The sequence below is a fragment of the Lynx canadensis genome, chromosome A1, assembly GCF_007474595.2.
Source record: "Lynx canadensis isolate LIC74 chromosome A1, mLynCan4.pri.v2, whole genome shotgun sequence".
Classification (NCBI taxonomy): Eukaryota; Metazoa; Chordata; class Mammalia; order Carnivora; family Felidae; genus Lynx; species Lynx canadensis.
Window position 1 is genome coordinate 20,092,705 of NC_044303.2, and position 19,125 is coordinate 20,111,829.

General features: G+C 45.9%; 1 protein-coding gene across 1 annotated transcript in view; it reads right to left on the bottom strand.

The window, feature by feature from the left end:
• Positions 1-17,513, bottom strand: part of FAM124A (family with sequence similarity 124 member A) — a 100,502-nt gene extending 82,989 nt beyond the window's left edge. Inside the window, exons 1-2 of the mRNA XM_030310026.1 lie at positions 17,418-17,513; positions 8,121-8,152 (exon numbers count right to left, since the gene is read on the bottom strand). Coding sequence (XP_030165886.1) covers positions 8,121-8,152; positions 17,418-17,482 — 97 coding nt within the window. The 5' untranslated portion in view covers positions 17,483-17,513. The remainder of the gene's footprint in view (positions 1-8,120; positions 8,153-17,417) is intronic.
• Between the last annotated feature and the right edge of the window lie 1,612 nt (positions 17,514-19,125).

A 19,125-nucleotide genomic window follows, 5' to 3' on the forward strand; every position in this document is an offset into this window, starting at 1 on the left:
AGGACTTCTCACAACTGCTCTTGTTACAAAGGACAGAGAAGCCTTCCAGTCACAGGCTGCACTGCCTTTCTGTGCTAACAATAGTGGCAGGAGATGCCAGGTGAGATAAAAACAAAAGGGGGAGGGAGAGCAGATGGAATATTCCTTCCCTCCCGTAACCAGCGGGTCGTACAAAATAGACGTTTGATCGATGTGGAGGAAGGAGAGAAAGTTTACAAAGAAACGAAGGAAGATGGGCAGGATCCTCTTTGCCTTCCTAATCAATTCTGAATATCGTAAGCTTTAGTGGGTACGACCTGGCTTTTTGCACAATAGTCCCCAAACACTTCCAACGTGTCATAACGCCTGTGCAGAGTACTGATGGATTTGCTGGCTGTTCCTGCTGCTAATGTCACAGTGGGAGTGTAATCAATACTGCACTTTTCAGGAGAAACACAGAAAAGACTTCAGGTTGCAGGTCTCCAAAACCCGAGAGTCTCCCCATTTATCACCGACTCTTCAGAGCATTTTGACCATTGTTATTGTGTGTGTATCCGTCAATATTGTTTTTCATTCACAAAAATCACAGTTTTTATGAGGCCCTGGCACCCTCATCCATGCCGTGGGGGGGCGAGTGAAATGGTACCCCTGGAGAATGAGCTGACAGTAAGCATCAAAAGCTTTACATGTTTATAGCAATTTCACTTGTAGGAATTTATCCTAAGGAAATAATGAAGGATACACACAAGGATTTAGTATAAAAATACTCCTGGCAATGCTGTTTATAATAATAAAAAAGTGAATATAACCTATGGTGCCAACAACTGGGCACTGGTGAATGTACAGAAATATAATGGAATACTGCACAAACTATTGTAGAAGTTTACTGAGAACAAAGAAGTTCACATATACTTATTGAGAAAGTTAGACTATAAAACTATACTATTTTTGCTAATAACATATAACTCTAGCAATATAGATGCTCAGAAAAAAATCTATAAAGGCAAATTACGACTGTTGGTTATTTCTAGATGGTAGCAATCTGAGTTCTCTTCTTTTTGCTAATATGTATTTTCTGAATTGTCTACAATGACTATGTATTATTTGAGTAATGATAATTACTTAAAATTGAGAAAAGCGCCAAGCATGTCAGGAAGGTGGGATGGAAACTACTCACTGCAGACTGTGTTCCCTCCCTCCCTGGGGTGGGTAGTCCGGACGACCCCGGTAGACCAGCTGTCCCTGAAGGGTTACTTCAGCTTCTAAAGGAGAACGTGGTTGTGAGAAGTCGGCCCCCATTTTTCCTTCCTATCCTGGACAGAAACTGACACCACCTCTAGGAGCGGAAGTCACACAATTAGAACTTATCTTTGGACCCATAGGACGGCACCCTATTTGGGGGGAAGCGGATGCCAGCGTAACAGAGCATCAAAGGAGTTGTTTAGGTGGTAGATGGTCTTCGCCGCTCGATTTCCTAACGTGTACCTTTGCTTGTCGCCTTTTTCTTACCAACTGCCAAATACCAGTGTTTCCCAGCCTTCCGGATTCCCATGCAGAGGACTTTGGCCGTACAGAACCCACACTGTCCAATAACGTCTAAGTGCACTGGTTTTCAGCTCCAGTACCCTCGTTCATCTCAGGCTTCATTCCCTAGTCTGTGACCTTACAGATAAGGCTGGCGCCTGCTTCTCAAAAACGAACAAACAAAACAAAACAAAAACAAAACAAACCAAAAAACCCCAAACACACACCTCTAGCTTGCTTGATAAGGACAAACTCTATGTTGTAAAACAAACTACTCAGGAGATAAGGACAAAATTCTATGTTTTAAAATGAACTACTCAGGAGAGGAACGCAGTTTTCTTCTTTTAAATGATCAATAATCTATAATTTAAATATTTGTCAAGTGAATTTTTTTTTCTCATGTAGATATTATACAAGTCCTAAAGTATACAGATTATGCCATTAAAAATCAGAATCTAAAAGAAATCTGGATGGACCATACCTACCTTGCTCACTGGGGAGATGAGCTAGATTAGTGCCCCTTAAAACTTCAGTACAAACAACTCACATGGCTCAGGGGGTCTGGAGCGGGACCTGGAATTCTGCATTTCTAATAGTCTCCGGGGCGATGTTGAAGCAGTGGTCTGTGGACCATACTCTGAGTAGCAAGCTTTCCAGTTTGGAGATTTATGTGCTCTGCCAGACCAAGAATACCTTCTCTGGGAAGCTGACAAAATGCTGAGTGAGTGGACCCCAACCTGCACCAGCTGGCATTCTGTGGCTCTCCGGCTGCGGCTAAGCCTCCACCTGAGTGGCTTCGAGACCCAGACTTGCCAAAAATGACGCAAGTGGCCTTTTCATTAGAGTTTCCTGCAAGCTACATGCTAAGTGGCTCCAGATCTAAGAGGAAGGTCCAGGAACATAATGAGCGTCTCAAACCAGGAGCCAAACTTGTCACAGAAAGCCTCGACGCTTGGAAGCATGAGAAGAGCCACCAACAGCAGGGCCCTCTCTCTAAAAGTCAGGGCAAGCTGGAGGGAGGCCAGAGCATTCCCAGGAGGAGGGAAGAAGCCTTAAGGGCTCTTTTTCACGTAGTGACAGGAGCAATGGCTGTAAGGGTACCAGGTGCCCGCTGCCAGGGGATACAATAGAGACTTCTGAGTCCAAGCTTTAATCCTACAGTCACCGAGGAAGGCAGAGCCACAAAGGAGGACAGAATGGATGAAGCAAGCAGACTATCTGTCCACATGCAAAACATCTTCATGATTTCCGATTGGTCTCTGCAGCCATGGCCACATGTCTAGGAGGGCTGTGTTATCAGGGCCACCAGCGTCCAACACACGGCCACTCACAGAGACCCTGCCTAGGGTTGCAGATTCATTCCAGCTATGTGGCAGGTCACCCTGAATCTCCTTCGAGAGCAGTTCTGGACGCAAGCATGCTTTTAATGCACACTGAAGATGGAAATCGCTCTTATTTAGGGTTCATTTCTGGATGCTGCAAAATTAAGAGCTCCTGGCTCAGTGGAATGACCAAGTAGGAGTTCAAAACCCTGTCTTTCCTCTACTTGGAAATAAGTATAGTGTTTCTCCCATGCTTTGTTTTATGTCACCTGTTGGCTTTATGACAGTGTATCAAACATCATTAGTATCACTAATGAGCCCCGAGGACACTGAAGATGTGGGAAATGGATGACAGTCGTGATAGTCTTGAATGAAGCTACTTAAGACACTTGTCAGATTAGCCCCACAGACCATATTACCATCCATAACCAACTTTGCCTACAAGGCCACATTCTGATCTAGAGAAAATTCGTGCCTTTTCTTCAGATGGTTTCACTGCAATAGAAGTGTTTAGCTGGGGATGGACAGGTGGATGTTTTAGTCTCTTTGCAAAACTGTGTACATTGCCAACTTCACGCTGGCCACAAAATTATGCACATGCAATGGCTAAAATTGTTCTTTATAAGGATTAATGGATAGATCTCGGTTTTTCCCAGATCTTAGGAAATAAAAGCCTACAGGAGCAAGCATTTATTCTGAAAATCATAATGGAGAAAGTATTGTACACAGAAGAAAAAAATGAAACTATGAAATGTACCCATGGATCAAAGTTAAATTGACTACCATCACCTTTTCTAAGATACTGACCGTCCTTATTTGCACAACTGGCTTCTTTAAAACATCCATCTGTCAATAACTTGTCTAACAAACCCAGAAAGAAAACAATGAATATTTCATTATCCCAAGTCTGAAGTTAGCTCTTGGATACAGAGCCACAGATCATTTTTATTTCAACCTTCCCCACCAGCAACAAGTTCCACAGAGCACCCCATGTCCTTTCAGTGTATCGCCTTCAAGGCTCCTTACTTTTACTAATTAAATCGCAATGAGGCTGACCTTTCCCTCTGTGCTGAGGGGAGGCACAGATGTGGCCAAAGACAAAATTAAAACGTGGGGTATTTTAATACCTTAAAACTTCAAGGAAATGATGAGACTATGAAGACATGAAAGGGAGAAGATGGTATTTATGTGGAAAGATGTGCCTGTGAGACGAGGCAGCCTTGGGAAGGGATAAGATGTCCTCGCAGACAGCAGGAAGGCAGGACCCACAAGCCCCTGTAGCAGCTCTAAACCAGCCACAAGGCCTTGTGATGAACCGAAGAGGCCTGACTTTCCTATTTGAAAAATGCCTGGGATCACTTGACCCTTTTTCCTCAAGAAGAGATTGTGTCCAGAGGCCCGCGGCATCAGGTCACAGATATGGCAGACCCAGGAAAGCTAAGAGGACAGAACTCCACCGGACTTACAGCCTGTGGGAGCTCTGGACCAGCAGGGAGAATGCAGGTAGGAAACCGGGAAGCTGCCTGAGTCACTGGAAGGACAGAGCAGGGAGCTAGGAAAAGAAAGCTGGGGAAACAACAGGAGAGCAGGAATCTGAGGCCTGGGTGGGTTGAAAAACAGATTCCGTGACTCCTGCCCACCCCATGATGTGTCCCTTCCCTGCATACCTTGGTATGCGGTCCTGGGCTCAAATCAGAACACGCTGTTCATGACCTTTTCTCCATAATTTCAGATACGGGGAATTCCTCAGGGCATTGCCAAGGGCCTCGGTATCACTTCAAAGGATCTTCTACCATTTGCATTTTGAAAAGTATGAAGTGGCACAAAATTGTGAGGCATTTCTGCTGCCACTGGCAGTTTATACGGTAAAGAGTTAATGACTATACCTGAATTGTGAGGAGCAGTTTTAAGGCACAGATTAGGAGGGCAAACAGAGGAGGCTGTTGGAGAACAGTCTCCAATAAAGAGAACTAGTTAATTCTTTGACCCCCTTCTCCTGGCATTATCCTGGGGCTAGAGATCCTCAAGAAATGTCACATTGTCCTAAAGATACCACTTTTAAGCTCCCAATGTATTCTAAGAATAATTCTCCAAGTATGATTATAATCTTTATTTGAATGAAAATATTCAATCATACATGATGGGAATTTCATTAGCATTACCTGGCACAGTTGATTTTCTTCTCCCAGCATAATTATTGTTTTTATTTTATCCTGTTTATAAATTTTTTTTTTATTTAAATCACTTAAGAATGCAAATTGTACATACTGGCTTGATGATCTTCTAACCAAGTTTCAGGAAAAACCACCTAAAATTCTGGGAGTATAAATCAAATTCATCTTTCCTAGGAAGTATTGTGATTTCTTGAGATCTGAGTGTTAACAGTGTATTTCGCTTTGTAGAAAGCACGAAGGAAAAGCTTGTCAGCTCTGTCAATCTAAAAAAGGCAAAGGGACCCATTGCAAGTAGAAAAAAACTTACCCAAATTGACATTTACCCCATTTACAAAACTATCCATTAAAGAAGCCTCCTCAGCCACTTCCCCAAGAACTGAAAGTGACACCAAACACATTCAATGGAAATGTGATTCTGTGATCCTTGAGGTCAAGGGAAAACAGAATGCCCAGTGAGCCACATGCCCTCCCTGACTCCATTCCGGAAGTAGGATCTAGGAGACCTAAGTCCCATACCACTGCTTGACTACTTTCTCTTGGTGATGACCTTTCTTCTTCTGCCATCAGGGGCAGGCAGCATGAGGAAACAGCCCCTGCATTCTGAGGGAAGAGAGGATACCTAAATAGCAGCCAGTGCCCTCGGAGGAAGCTTTCCTGCCAATTCTAGCAATGATGAAACCCGACCGTGGACAAATGGACTCTAACCCTAGCTCAACCCACGCAAGTTCTTATGTCCCTGTGAACTCAGGAATGAATGGGTAAAAGAGCATCACGTGAATGTTGAACAGGAACCACTAGAAGACAGAAAAATCCATTTCCTAACAGTGAATGGTTAGAACCAAGGCTCAGATCCCAACCAGAAATCAGAACTGAGTCATTCAGAGAGACTGCCCAAGGGCAGGGGAATGACGATGAGATGCAGGGTCAGGACGACAAGTGGGAACTGGGACCAGTCAGCTCTGTGGGTCCTGCCAGTCACATAGAGGGTGTTGGCACAGGTGGGGTGTGACAAGGAGCGACCCTGGAACTGAATCCTTCAGGATGGACAGTAAACATCTCTCTACTCAGTCCTCTGAATGTGATTATCTCGTTCTTGGGGAAATGAGGTTTTTAACATCTACCTGGAAAATACTTTTTATTATTAGAGCACTGTCAAACCTATGTTTTTAAAGGACAGATTTAAGGCTTCAGACTTAATTCTTTTTTTTCTTTTCAGAAAGGGCCCACTCTGTTACCTTTCACTGACTGCTAAAGGGGCCTTCTCCTACATCTGGGTGTGGCCAGGATTTGTGCTCCTGGCTGGGAGGAAAGACAGGCCAGGCAAACACTAGGCAAAGACAGCCAGGGACCCAGCAGTATCCACTCACCCCTTCTTCCTGCCCAGAACAAGGATGTGATGCCTGTGGTAGAGGCAGCCATCTTGTAACTCTGAGGCAACCCTAAGGACAGAAGCCAAAAGCCAAGCAAAACGATAAAAGAAGCTTCCCTATCAGACCTGCATTGTCTCAGAGCTCTGAGTTTTTGTTTTTTTTTTTAATGTTAGAGGAAAACAAACCCCTACTTAAGTCCTTATTTTTTTCTCTATTATTTATAGCCAAATACATGTCCTAACTAAAATATGAAACGCATATACATCCTCACTTACCTAGAGGTCCCAACACTGAAGACTGAGGCAGGAATCACCAAACATTTCAAGAGGAGAGGAAGAGCAATAAACGGCTATTGATCCCAGTTGCACTGAGAGAAATTCCAACTCAGAGATCGCAATTAAAATAATGGAGAGGAAAGCGTCCCAAACCAAATTACCGGTTTCGCTGACAAGAGAGGTGCTTTGTTGTGACCCAGAGGACTGACTTGAGAGCTACGAATTGAGCAAAGGCTTTAGGCAAGTATTTCATAAAAATCATTCTTAAAGAAATGTAGCTTCTGGGCAAAACTGAGTGGAATGAGAATGGCAGCATAGAGAGAGAGAGTTCAAGACAGGCTTCCCTGATTTGTAGGAATCCAGAAGCTTCTGGGAGGGAATGCAAATCACTGGAGCATTATTCTCATTATTACTAATGGTTCTTAATAACTAAGGGGCAATGTTGGGTCTCCAGTTGGCTGAAATGATCACAGATTATTCGCTGCAGTTATACTAATAACTAAATATAATTTGACACTAAATTACAATTCCAGAAATACAGCTTTCTGCACCGTCTCTTATTGCAAAGGAAAACTAAGCAAGAACATCAATAAATAGAATAATCCAATTAAGTGGCTTCCATTTGAGTACTACTTAGAATTGAGGCTTAACAGGGAAGTAAGATAGGAAAAACAATTCAGTATTTACTGATTCAAATAATCAGGGCTTTTATTGTAAGACAATTTTTTATTTTTTAAAATAGGTGTTTAATTAATCTGAATGGCTTTGGTCATTTATGTAGTGATCCTAATCACTGCAAATTGTTCCTAGATATAACGCCTAATTTCCCATGAGTAGATTTACTTGTAAATTAGCGTTTAATACAGGCATATTTTTCTACGCTTAGTGTGTTTATAAACATATTCCCAATCACTTTTTTTTTAACCACATAGGACAATCACCTATGACATCTGTCTGCAGATACAAAACTACCAGGGAGGACACTGACCCAACAGATGAACCGAGGTCACCCCATGCCTGCTCTGAGCTGTTAGCCTTTGGGCTGTAGGTTTTTGATAAATGTTTGTTGAATGAATGAGTAACCTCAGATTATTCAGAGAGGCTGTTTTAGAAGCATCCGTCCTAACGGAGCCTAGGCTAGTTCCTCTAGAGTCAGTTTCCAAAGGGAAAGTAGTGGCCTTAACAGAAGAATCACCCAAGGTATCCTTGCCAAAGAGCATGATACAGGATCCTCTGACTCTGAAAGTTGGGGCTTTTCCTGGAGAATTTAAGAACTAGTTAGTTCTTAGAGCTAGTTAGTTCTGAAATCAAGGTACAATTAAATTCTCCAGGAAAAGCCCCAACTTTCAGAGTCAGAGGATCCTGCATCATGCTCTTTGGCAAGGATACCTTGGGTGATTCTTCTGTTAAAGCATGGGTTACACACGTAGGTGGGGCTGAGAGGCCAGTGCTGAAGGACATTTAAACCATACTTACTGCTGGTGGAGGACATGTGGCTGTAGTCAGACCTGAAACACAAAACCTTGGTGTTAGTAGGATTAGACATTATTTTTCTTTATCCAAATGATTTCTTCATGCTAGAATTTAAAAAAAAAAAAGTCTTACAGTGGTAAGTAACTATTTAAATGTGAGGAAATGGCACACATCAAAAATTGTAGTGCAGAGGGATTTTGCGTAAAACAAAGTTATGTCTGAATGTGAAGGCAAAATTTTAAAGGCATTTTATTTTTTTTTTAATTTTTTTAAATGTTTATTTTTCAGAAAGAGAGAGTGAGTGAGAGAGAGCGAGAGCGCGTGTGCGAGTGGGGTAGGGGCAAACATGGGGTGGGGACAGAGGATCCAAAGCTGGCTCCATGCTGAGAACAGACAGCACAAAATGGGGCTAGAACCCATGAACTGAGAGATCATGACCAGAGCCGCAGTTGGACACAACCGACTGAGCCACTCAGACACCCCTAAAGGCACTTTAGAAAGCGGGGTTCCTTCATGTGGGCTCTCTGGATCTCCAAGATGGCAGACCAGCTGGGTCCTGAACCATCTAAATTCACTGGCAAATTTTTGAATGGAAGCTTATTTTTCTGGGGAGAAGGCTCAAAGTTTTCAACAGATTCTCAAGGGGGTTCATGATTCTCCAGAAGGTTAAACCTCCGCAAATGAGCACCCTTCAAGTTAGCTCCACACCACGGGGAAATGTTTCTTGGCTGCCATCAGCAGAGCGATGATGGAACCTGGCGGCAATGTGAAGGGACCCTGGCTTGTGAGGGCTTCCACAATCAGGGTGTGGCTGGCCCTCAGGAAACACAAAGGCACAATGATGCTTGGCTGATTTCAGTTCCAGCTGAGAAGAAATCCTGCTGCATATTAGAGTAACAGGATGTGGGCTGTGATAGGGAAAGGGAAAAAGGCAGGGTAAGGGCCAGGGTGAAATTACCCATCAGTTTCTAGGCTGAAAGACCAGCTCCTGGCACTCAGCCTCTGTGAGAATGGGAATCTGGCCAAGGAGCTGCCTGCTTAATCTCTATGAAGTTTCTGCTCTACTTGTGTGGCTGGGAAGCCTTCCCTCTCTGGCAACGTATATGCTATAGAAGCTCTTGGTTTTCTCCCCCCAGTGTCCCAAAGTCATTCTCAGTGGGAAATTAATCTCTCAAGCACGTAGGGATTTATTATGCAAGTGGTAGTTAGGGGATATGGTTATGCAAATAAAGTAGTTAATTATGTTTAATTTTCCACATACACCCTCCTTTTATTTACTTAGTCTCATGTTGCCTTTCTTAAATTATCCAATTTTCACTCCACTGACTTTGTTACCACATCAACAAAGCATATACAAAGCTTCAAAAAACATCACAAAAAAGCACACCTCTTACCCGTTGAAATAACCTACATCTCTCATGCCAAATGATGCACTGATTTATTGGTAGAGGAACAAAATGGAAGGAAAACAGCATGTAGTTTCCCCTTTTCAAATGAAATGCTTTAGCAGTTACAGAATCACTGAATTTTAAAGCTGGAGAGAATAGCAACTACTAACATTTGCAAATCCCTTTATGTATTACAAACTGCATCCGCCTACATCTAATCCAATTTTTTACATTCCTGGTTAGGAAACTAAACTGATACTATTGGCGAGGAGATCAGGAGGTGAGCAATGATAGGGACTTGAAGTACGAGGGCAGGGTGATGGCAAGACAGGAGCTGAAAGGTGGAAGGATTGGCTGGGGCATGGTGACACGCTGGCTAAGGAAAATGCAAGAGAGGACAGTCAGGATCATTAACCCCAGTGTTGGGGCACTAAATTCTTTCTGGAACCAGGTGGGACTAAATTAACTTTAGGACAAAACTTAGAAATCTAACTGTAGGGCCGCCTGGATGGCTCAGTCAGTTAAGCACCTGACTCTTGATTTCAGCTCAGGTCCTGATCTCCCAGTTTGTGAGATTGAGCCCCGTGTCGGGCTTGGCACTGACAGAGCAGAGCCTGCTTGGGATTCTCTCTCTTCCTCCCTCCCTCCCTCCCTCCCTGTCTCTCGCTATCAAAATAAATAAACTTAAAAAAACAACAACAAGAAATGGAATTGTATATGAATGCAACAAATGGTCAACAAGCATTTTGCAACGACCAAACAATCCCAATCCAATATGATCATCTTAGGATGGTCAGGCTTTAAAGAAATTTCATGAAAATTCAAAGGAAACATTCAACGGCAATGTGTGATTGGACTATGTATTAAAAATGTGTATTTTCAGCTAGGATTTTCCAAATACTCCTGAGGCAGATGCGTTTCACAAATGCATACAGGCATGCATGCAGATGGATGTGAACGTAGAATGGAATTTACATGCGACACCTCTATCGAGAATCTTAAGGTATAACGGCAGTATTTTTAGGCTAGGTGCTTGTGTAACAAAGGTCCCGGCCGTGCATCTCTCTGTATGTAGTTCTTGTGACTAAAGGCACCGCCTGGGTCAGGCCTGACAGCTGGTCAGTCTCCCGACTGTCACTCTCGTCTCGCTCCAGTTCCTTCCCCAAACAGCAGCCAGTCTTTGCGAAGCACAAATCTGATCCTGTCACTCTCTGGATGAAGCCCCAGCTCAACAGTGTACCACATAAACCCCTCTTTCCATGAATGATGGCCTCTGCCCAGCTCTGCAGTCTCATCCATCACCCCAACCTCCATCCCTGTCCACCATCAAAACGGAAATCAAACAGGAAGAAAAGTCACCTAAAGACTCACAGTGCTCTCCAACCGCTGATCCTATTTATGTAATTTGTACACAGTTGCCATAATGATGGAGATACAATTCTAAACTGCTCTTTTCACCAAATACCGTCACAACATGTTGCTATAGTTCCTGTAATTATAATTGTAAAGTGATGTACTATAATTTATTCAACCATTTGCCTGTTGTTTGCTATATGATTGTTTCTGATTGTTCACTTCTGAAAGCACACAGAGATGAGATGCTCATAAATATAGCTTGAGATTTACTTTCTTTTCCTTACAAAAATTATCATGAGGGGAAACAGGAACTGAGTCAAGCTATGGGCACTTTTATAGCTTATAAAATACATTCCAAATAACTCCAAAAGATTATTTACTGCAATTATTATATTGCTGGTGAAAGACAAACTGTAAAGCTTAAAACAATTTTGTGCTTAACGAGGTTCAAAAAGTTTCAGCTAATGACTACAGTTCTCTGGAGGGGCAGATAATCTCCAGTTTTTAAAAAATTTTTTCTTAATGTTTATTTATTTTTGACAGAGAGAGACAGAGCATGAGCGGGGGAGGGGCAGAGAGAGAGCAGGACACAGAATCTGAAGCACGCTCCAGGCTCTGAGCTGTCAGCACAGAGCCTGACGCGGGGCTTGAGCTCACGGACCGCGAGATCATGACCTGAGCTGAAGTCAGATGCTCAACCTCAAATGACTGAGCCCCCAGGAGCCCCTCCCCAGCTTTTTTAAGGTAGGAGGGAACAGTAGTGAATCCTGTTTATTGGTCTCACATCCTAAGAATTGATCCACTTGGTTCTGCACAAGACATTCAACTCTACGAGAATAAAGCATGAAAGGTGAATCCATGAGTTTTAGGAAGACAATGTATGGGCACATGACACAGATAAGTAGAATAATGCAAGGATTGTAGATCTTCACACATCTGACACATATAGGAGACACATTTGCAAATATTACATTTATTTGGTACCTGTGCCAATAATAACCAGAAAGTTAGATGCAGTTCCTTCACTGTAGTTTACTTACAATTATACATATAGGGGTTATATATAAAAGGCCCTGCACTTAAGACAGGTTATCACTGTCAGCAGCCATATACCTTCTTAAATTCTCTTTTCCAGGAAAATCTTGGCAGAAGAATTGATCTTGGCATTTTAGTAATATTGATCTTGAGGTTTCTCTAAAACATCAGCTCAGTGCATTACGGATCTCATCTGTTAGCTCTCAGTCCATTGAATTAGATGCCATGGTAATTTAGAGCTAACTAGCCCCACCTTGAACACAAAGATAATAGAGTGCCTAATAGATCATCCTGTCTTCTCTGCAAGATTCACCTTTTACTGTTCTCTAAACCTGTCCCATCTTCAAATTTATTCCCCCTAACCTTTCCCATTCACCTGCTTTATAAACAGTAGACCTGTGAATTGTTTGCTATCTCTTAAATCACACTGAAATGTCAGGTGGAGGTCACCCAAAGGGTATGGTATGACCCTATGTTTTCAGAAGCTCAGTGACAGGTGACATGGAAGTGGAGGTTCATTAGTGCCAGATCAACCCTCTGAATGAAAATAATCCAGGGCGCCTGGGTGGCTCAGTTGGTTAAGCATCCAACTTCACCCTAGGTCATGATCTCATGGCTCATGAGTTTGAGCCCCGTGTCGGGCTCTGTGCTGACAGTGCAGAGCCTGCTTCGAATCCTCTCTCTCTCTCTCTCTCTCTCTCTCTCTCTCTCAAAATAAGTACACAAACGTTTATACAGTATTAAAAACATAGTTCATCAGATAACGGTCATATTTGAAAGAGTGTCTCAGAAGCCAAATCTGGGAGACACCACTAATGAAACACCCGTTGTAAAGCATTCGTCTCACTGTGTCTTTTATTTTGGTTTACAACAACACTGCCTGTCCCTCTGTTAAGGGATTCTGTTTCTTAAGATAGTTTCTTAAGATAGTAACTGGCTTGCCAGTTTTTTTTTCTAACGAAAAGTACACAGAAGCACAAAGCTTGCTTTCACGTGCATTTGGAAAAGGAGAGCTTCAAAATGACATCAATTGCCACAGAAGAATACTAGTTTGCCTTTAATCTTGGCCTGTACTAGGTGGGTCAGACAGCAGAGATAGCATTTCGAGCAAAAGACAATGCCTGAGCAGGAAACGAGAATTAATTGCAGATCGATGGCTCTTTGAGAGGCATGAGGTGGGAAGCATGCTGGAGACCCAGGCTTCCATTTTAGGCCACTAACTAGTCGTGCACCCTCTTAACCTCCATTTCCTCCTCTGTAAAATCATAACATTTGTCCTATCCTCTCGCAGATGTTCTGAACGATGATCAAATTTCTTAGGGCATTGAAAAACATCAGAGCATCCACTGCGATGAGTATAAAGAACATATGATCTTGAGGGCACCTGGAAATATACATTTTTATTAAATACAACTGTAAGTTTGTCATTTGGAGTGTTGTTCGTAACAGCAGTAATAGCATGATGAGAAATAACGTACTGAGGGTTCACTTACACCAGGCACTGTTCTAGGGGCTTTAAATGTAGAGGCTAATTCTCACAAGCACCCTGTCAGGTGGGTACTTTTATTGTCATCCCCGTTTTACAGCAGAGAAAACTAAAGGCACAGAGTTGAACCCCGGTAACCCGACTTTTTGACTGTCACTTTTTAAAAATATTTTTATTTGTTTTTGAGTGAGTGAGAGAGAGCCTGTGAGTCAGGGAGGGGCAGAGAGAGAGAGAAGGGGACAGAGGATCAGAGAGCCCGATGCAGAGCCTGAACTCATGAGCTGTGGGATCATGACCTGAACCGACGCTGGAAGCTTAACTGACTGAGCCACGCAGGCACCCCTGATTGTCAATGTCAAAGTGAGCAGCACAGTGTGCCCACCGGCAGTTGGGACGCACAAAAATTCTTAGAGCCTTCTCTTTGATCATGCTGCCGAAAGGATTGATAGCTCCGTCGATACCTCCAAATCCCTTGCTCCTATGTTTTGTTCACACTGGCCTGGCATTAGGCCTTCTCCCCCCAAACCTTGATGATCTCAACCACTCACCGTCTCCCTTACCGCCTGTCCCTAAGGAGCTGAGCACCGCTTCAGGAAAGTAAATAGCAAGGTGGAGCGGTCCCTTCATCCAGTCACAATCACTGATCCCAGTGATCCCAGGTGGGTTCTCACTCAGCGGTGCCCAAACTATTTCAAACCTCCATTTTCCTGAGGGAGGGGGCCGCACCTGCCTGGAACGGAAAGCCATCTTCCCCGCCAGGTTGTAAGAAGAGACAGGCCTCCCCTTCAATGCAAAGCCCATCTAACCAAGGGGTCTGAAGTCCAACATATCTCCACCTTTTCAGAAAGTGGACGTCACAAACCATCGGTTTTTCTGTATCTCTATTCTTTCCCTTTCACAGAGTCTTTTCTATAAACACGTATTTATGGGAGACCGATTACTGCCTATGTTTCGGGAATCCTTCCTGCACCCCCTCTACCCTCCTCCTGCTAAGGCCTCTCCTCACCCCTCCCTTTCTCGGACACAGCACTCTAGCGACCTCCTCTGCAGCACGTTCTGCTCCCTCCTGGAGTCAGGAGGAGAGGACGTGGCTTCTGCCTCCACCACTCCTCTACTCCACCCTTCCTTCATTACCTCCGTTTGAGGAAAAGAGCACCTTGCGTTCCTGCATCTTAATGCACTTCTCAGTGGCACAGCTGACGCCTTTCCCTTCTTCCCCTTGGCCTCTAGGAAACCACATTCCTCCTTTTCATCCCCATGCCTACTTTTCCTTAGGCCCCTTTATTAGCTCCTCCTCCTTCACCCACTTCTCAAGGCTGGTCTTAAATAGTTCCTGCTTCACAGCGTGGTTGAAGGATGACGTAAAAGGCTCAGCGCAGTACCCAGCATGGAGTAAATGCTAGTAAGGGTTTGCTATTTACTGCCTTTAGTTGATTTAAATCTGCTCCCAGGACTGCAACTGCCATTTTTAGGCCGACGGTTCCCCGATGCAGTGTCATCAGGCTGACCTCCTCTCTAAGACAGATACACTCAACGGCTGGCTCATCACCTTTCAGACGTCTCCCAATACCTCAGACACAACACGTTGAAAATGAAACTTCTCCTACGCTACCCAACTTCCTTTGGAGGGGATCACAGGCTACTTCGAGCATCTGATGAAAAACCAGTCTCTTCTCACAAAAAGCCACAAAGAACATCATTTTGCATAAAATTTCAAACAATTCATGGACCTCAAATTAACGATCCCTGCCCGAGCATCTGTGTCACTTGAGCTGAGTCTGGAATGAAGGTAGAGTTTCACCCGGTGGACAGGCATGCCAGGTGGAGAAGGGCATAGCTGGCGAAAAGGGCGGCCCGACAAAGGCAAGGAATCAGAAACACCTTGCTCATGTGGCTTGATGCCGGGTACGAGGGCGGTCCTGCCGAAAAATAAGGCCAGAGAGACAGAGGAGGACCCCGTAACACCAGGGGGACTCATAGGCCAGTCCAAGCTCTTTGTTATAGATGCCAGAGCCGCTAAAAGTTTGGAAGGGAGAGGGAGAGAGTCAGGTTTGTATTTTAAAAATAGTCATGATAGCAAACACGTATTAAGTGCTTTCTACATGCTTGGTAGATAGTCTCGACAGGTAGCTTTAGGAAAGCGAGGGAGGGCTAGAGGGGGCAAACTCTGCAAAAGCCAGGAAACTGCGAGCGGCTTTTTCGTAACCAAACCAAATTTCAGGAAATATAGGACTATGTGGCCAATGCAAGATTACTAACTCTGCATCAAAACTCTTTTATTTCAGTGCATGCCATTTTACTCTGATCTTTAGCTTAAGGATGCTACTAAGGCCATAAGTAAACAATTCTATTCTGTTACAACTACACACTTCAGTGACAGAAGCAGTGAACAGAAGTTCTGGTGTCCGTATGTTCAGCAAGCCCCTCCCAGGAACCCTGGCAGCTGTCATGTTGTTCGCGGGGATCCCAGGGAATTGTCACTCCTGGGTCAGGGCCTCCCCTCCACTTCTCCGGGACAGAATCTTTGGGGAAAACACCTGTCTTAGGTGAGCTTTGCAAACTGAAAATGGATGAACCTGTTAGTGCCTTATTTAACCCAGCTGAAAACGAGCTAGTTTGCTTTGCTTTGTTTTCTTCTTCTATGCATGGCCTAGCTAACTAGGGGCAGAAGGAAAAAAAAAAAAAAAGCCAAGGATCTTCAATTAAAGTTGATAAATGCCGTATACGCTACGTGTGGGGGGAAAAAACAAGGGAGTGCAGTGTTTGGAATCAGGTTGCTTCACCAGAATGTAACTGGGCTCCACAGTGAGCCATAAATGATTGCAAGTTGGGATGACAGGGAAAGCCCATTGCTGTAGGGTGTAAGGTCCCAGATTTGGTCTAGGAATGGGTGGAGCCTGCAGGGAAGGCTGGGGCTGGGTCCACAGGAGTGACTGCCTGGGAAGCCTAACCCCTTGTGCCCATTCTGGGACTGGACCCTCTTCCTGTCCTCACAGGGCTGCCAAGCCCTGAGATTATAGTCTAAATGTCCTCAACTTTCAAGGAATGAGGCTTTCTGTAATCCGGGCAGCTCCAGCCCACCCCCAGGGTTACTCCAGAGAGGAAAGGACATCCTTTCCTCCTGGGTCAGAATTCGCATCCTGAATGTTTGCTGACTCTGCACAGGGAAATCCTCTGGCGATAGGAGCTGGGTGGAAGCATTTACAATGACATTCATCTCCTTAAAGACACTCGGTCTTTTGTCCCACTCAGGAAAACCGTGTCGTTGGGAGAAGGCTAATTAGTCCCCAGAGATAAAGGTCTGGGCTACATGTTTGAGTCTGATGAAGCTGTTTCTTTAAGCAGGGCTGGCTCATAGCACCATTTTCATCCCACCTGTACCCAAGGCTGGGACAGGTGCGCAGAGAGAAGTTCGGCGGAGAAATAGGAGTCGAGCAGCGGGTCTCAGCAAGCACAATAAAGCCGGGAATGAAAAATGTCACCCTCTTATAGGATTCTGAAAGAATTTTAGGTGCCGGGTGTCCTATCCTCTTCCCGTCCCCAGCCCCCAGCCCGGACTCCAGAGAGCTGCGGGGCTAGAAGAATAAAGTCCTCGCAGAAGGTGGAAACAAGTGCAAGCGCATCTCCTAACGATGATCTCAGGGGGGCACCGCATTTGCCGGGTACTCGACATCATCTCCGCGATAACGGGGGGCAAGGAGGAGCGGGATGTGGTGGTGTGCGGGGGTGGGGGTGGGGGTTACTCTGAACCTTGAGTCCTTGCACTTTCCTCCCCCGGGGGGTGGGGCCCGCCCTGCCCGGGGGCAGCTGCGGACCACGCTGCGCTGCCCTCGGGGACCGCCCAGGAGGAAGCCGGCCCGCCACAGCCCGTCTGCCTTCCACCGGGGGTCCGGCAGGAGGGGCAGCCCGCGCGGCCCCGTCCGGCCCCAGCGGCTCCGGTTCTGCCGCGGGGTCCGGGAAGGTCCCGGGCAGGGAGCAGCCGCAGCGCAACTCGGAGAGCGTCCCCCGCCCACGGCCCGGCCCGGCGCGGCTCACCCTCCGGTCTCGGCGCCCGAGTCCACGCAGTCATCCTCCTCGCCACCGCCCGTTTTGGGGTCCATGGCGCGCTCCCCGCCGCGCTCGGCTGGCGGGCGCCGGCGTGACCCGGGGCGAGCTCCCTGTGGGCCGCCCCGCCCGGCCCCGCCTAGCCCAGCCCGGCCCGAGCTGGCTGGGCTCACTGCGAGCGTCTCGCGGCTCCGGGCTCCGGGAAACAACTCGGGCGCCAGCCGCGCTCCCCAGCGCCGCGCCGCGCCCTCTCCTGGCGGCGCCCGGCCGCGCACTGGCTGCCGCTCCCCGCCCGGCCCCGCCCCTCGCCGCTCGGCCGTGTGAGCGTGTGCGTGTGCGCGCGGGGGTGCGCCCGCGTGTGTGCGGGTGAGCGAGGGCACGTGCGCGCGCAAGAGGGTGGGTGCACGGGGCGTGTGCGCGTGTGCGCGCGCGCGTGCCGGCGAGCGAGGGGGTGGGCGCGCGCGCGAGAGGGTGTGTGCCCGGGGTGTGAGCGTGTGCGCGAGCCTGTGCCAGTTCGTGTTTTGCGCTTCCGTGTGTGGTTTGAGTGCAGGAGCGGGCGAGGCGTGTGAAGTCGCTTGCCCCTTGTGTGATGTGGGTGGTTGGGCGAGGTAGATGTTTGTCGGTGCGCGCTTGCGACCGGGGGTGGTGTGTGTGTATGTGTGTGTGTGTGTGTGTGTGTGTGTGTGCGCGCGCGCGTAGGAGCCGCCCCTCTCGCTGGGGCCCACAGACCCAGAATTCTGCGTCCCCGGGATTGCCCAAAGGTGCCTGAGCCCCGTAGCTGGGAGCAGCACCGAGGAATAACCCGACCCCGATCGCACCGTGAAAGCAAGGAGGGATCTGGTTCACTACTGGGACCAATTGGAACACCTAGGTGTTTTCGTATAGTTTCCTAAGAATTGCCAACACTGAATTCATTATCGCCTTTCGTAGCGCAGGTCTGAGTGGCTTCCCGCCACCCCACGACACTTACAATCTGTGTCATGCATTCTTTTGCTATTTTTAAAAAATGCCTTTAAAAATAAAGACCATTGGATGTACCTGCAGGGGTTGTTGCAGTAAGGGTATGATAATGGATGTTTGTAAAGGACCCCCATCAGCGCCTTGGGGGGAGGTAATGATCACTCTTGGAGGGGCACACCTATCCCTAGTAGGTAATGTGAGGCTGAAAGGAAACTCGAGGGGAGGCGGGATGAAAACAATTCGGATTTCATTCTGATAGCCCTCTCCAAGGCACTCATTTCTACTTTCTTCTGTGTTAAGGCCAAGTTATTTAACTTCTTTGAGCCTTAATTTACTTATCTAAAAGATGGGGCTATTGATATCTATTTTAGAGCCTGTTGTGAGTTTAATGAGAATATGCATGTAAAAATACTTAGCATCGATCCTGATAATGTCAAGTACTACTCACCGGCAGCTATTGTTACATTGAAAGCATGAGCTAGCTACATTTCCAATCCTAACTTGCAAAGCAGTGATAAGCTATATCTTGAAGAGGAATATAATTTCTTTCCTCTCTCCTTCTCCCCTCTCTTCTGTTCTTCCTTCCTTCCCTACCTAAATATCACTCTTTTTAATTTGTATCTTAATTAAATTACACAAAAGAGAAATCCAATTAATAAAAGAATACAAGTGCAACCTCATCAAGAAAACGAGCACAGGTAAATATGCCAACACCAAATCTTAGCTGAATTATCTTTGC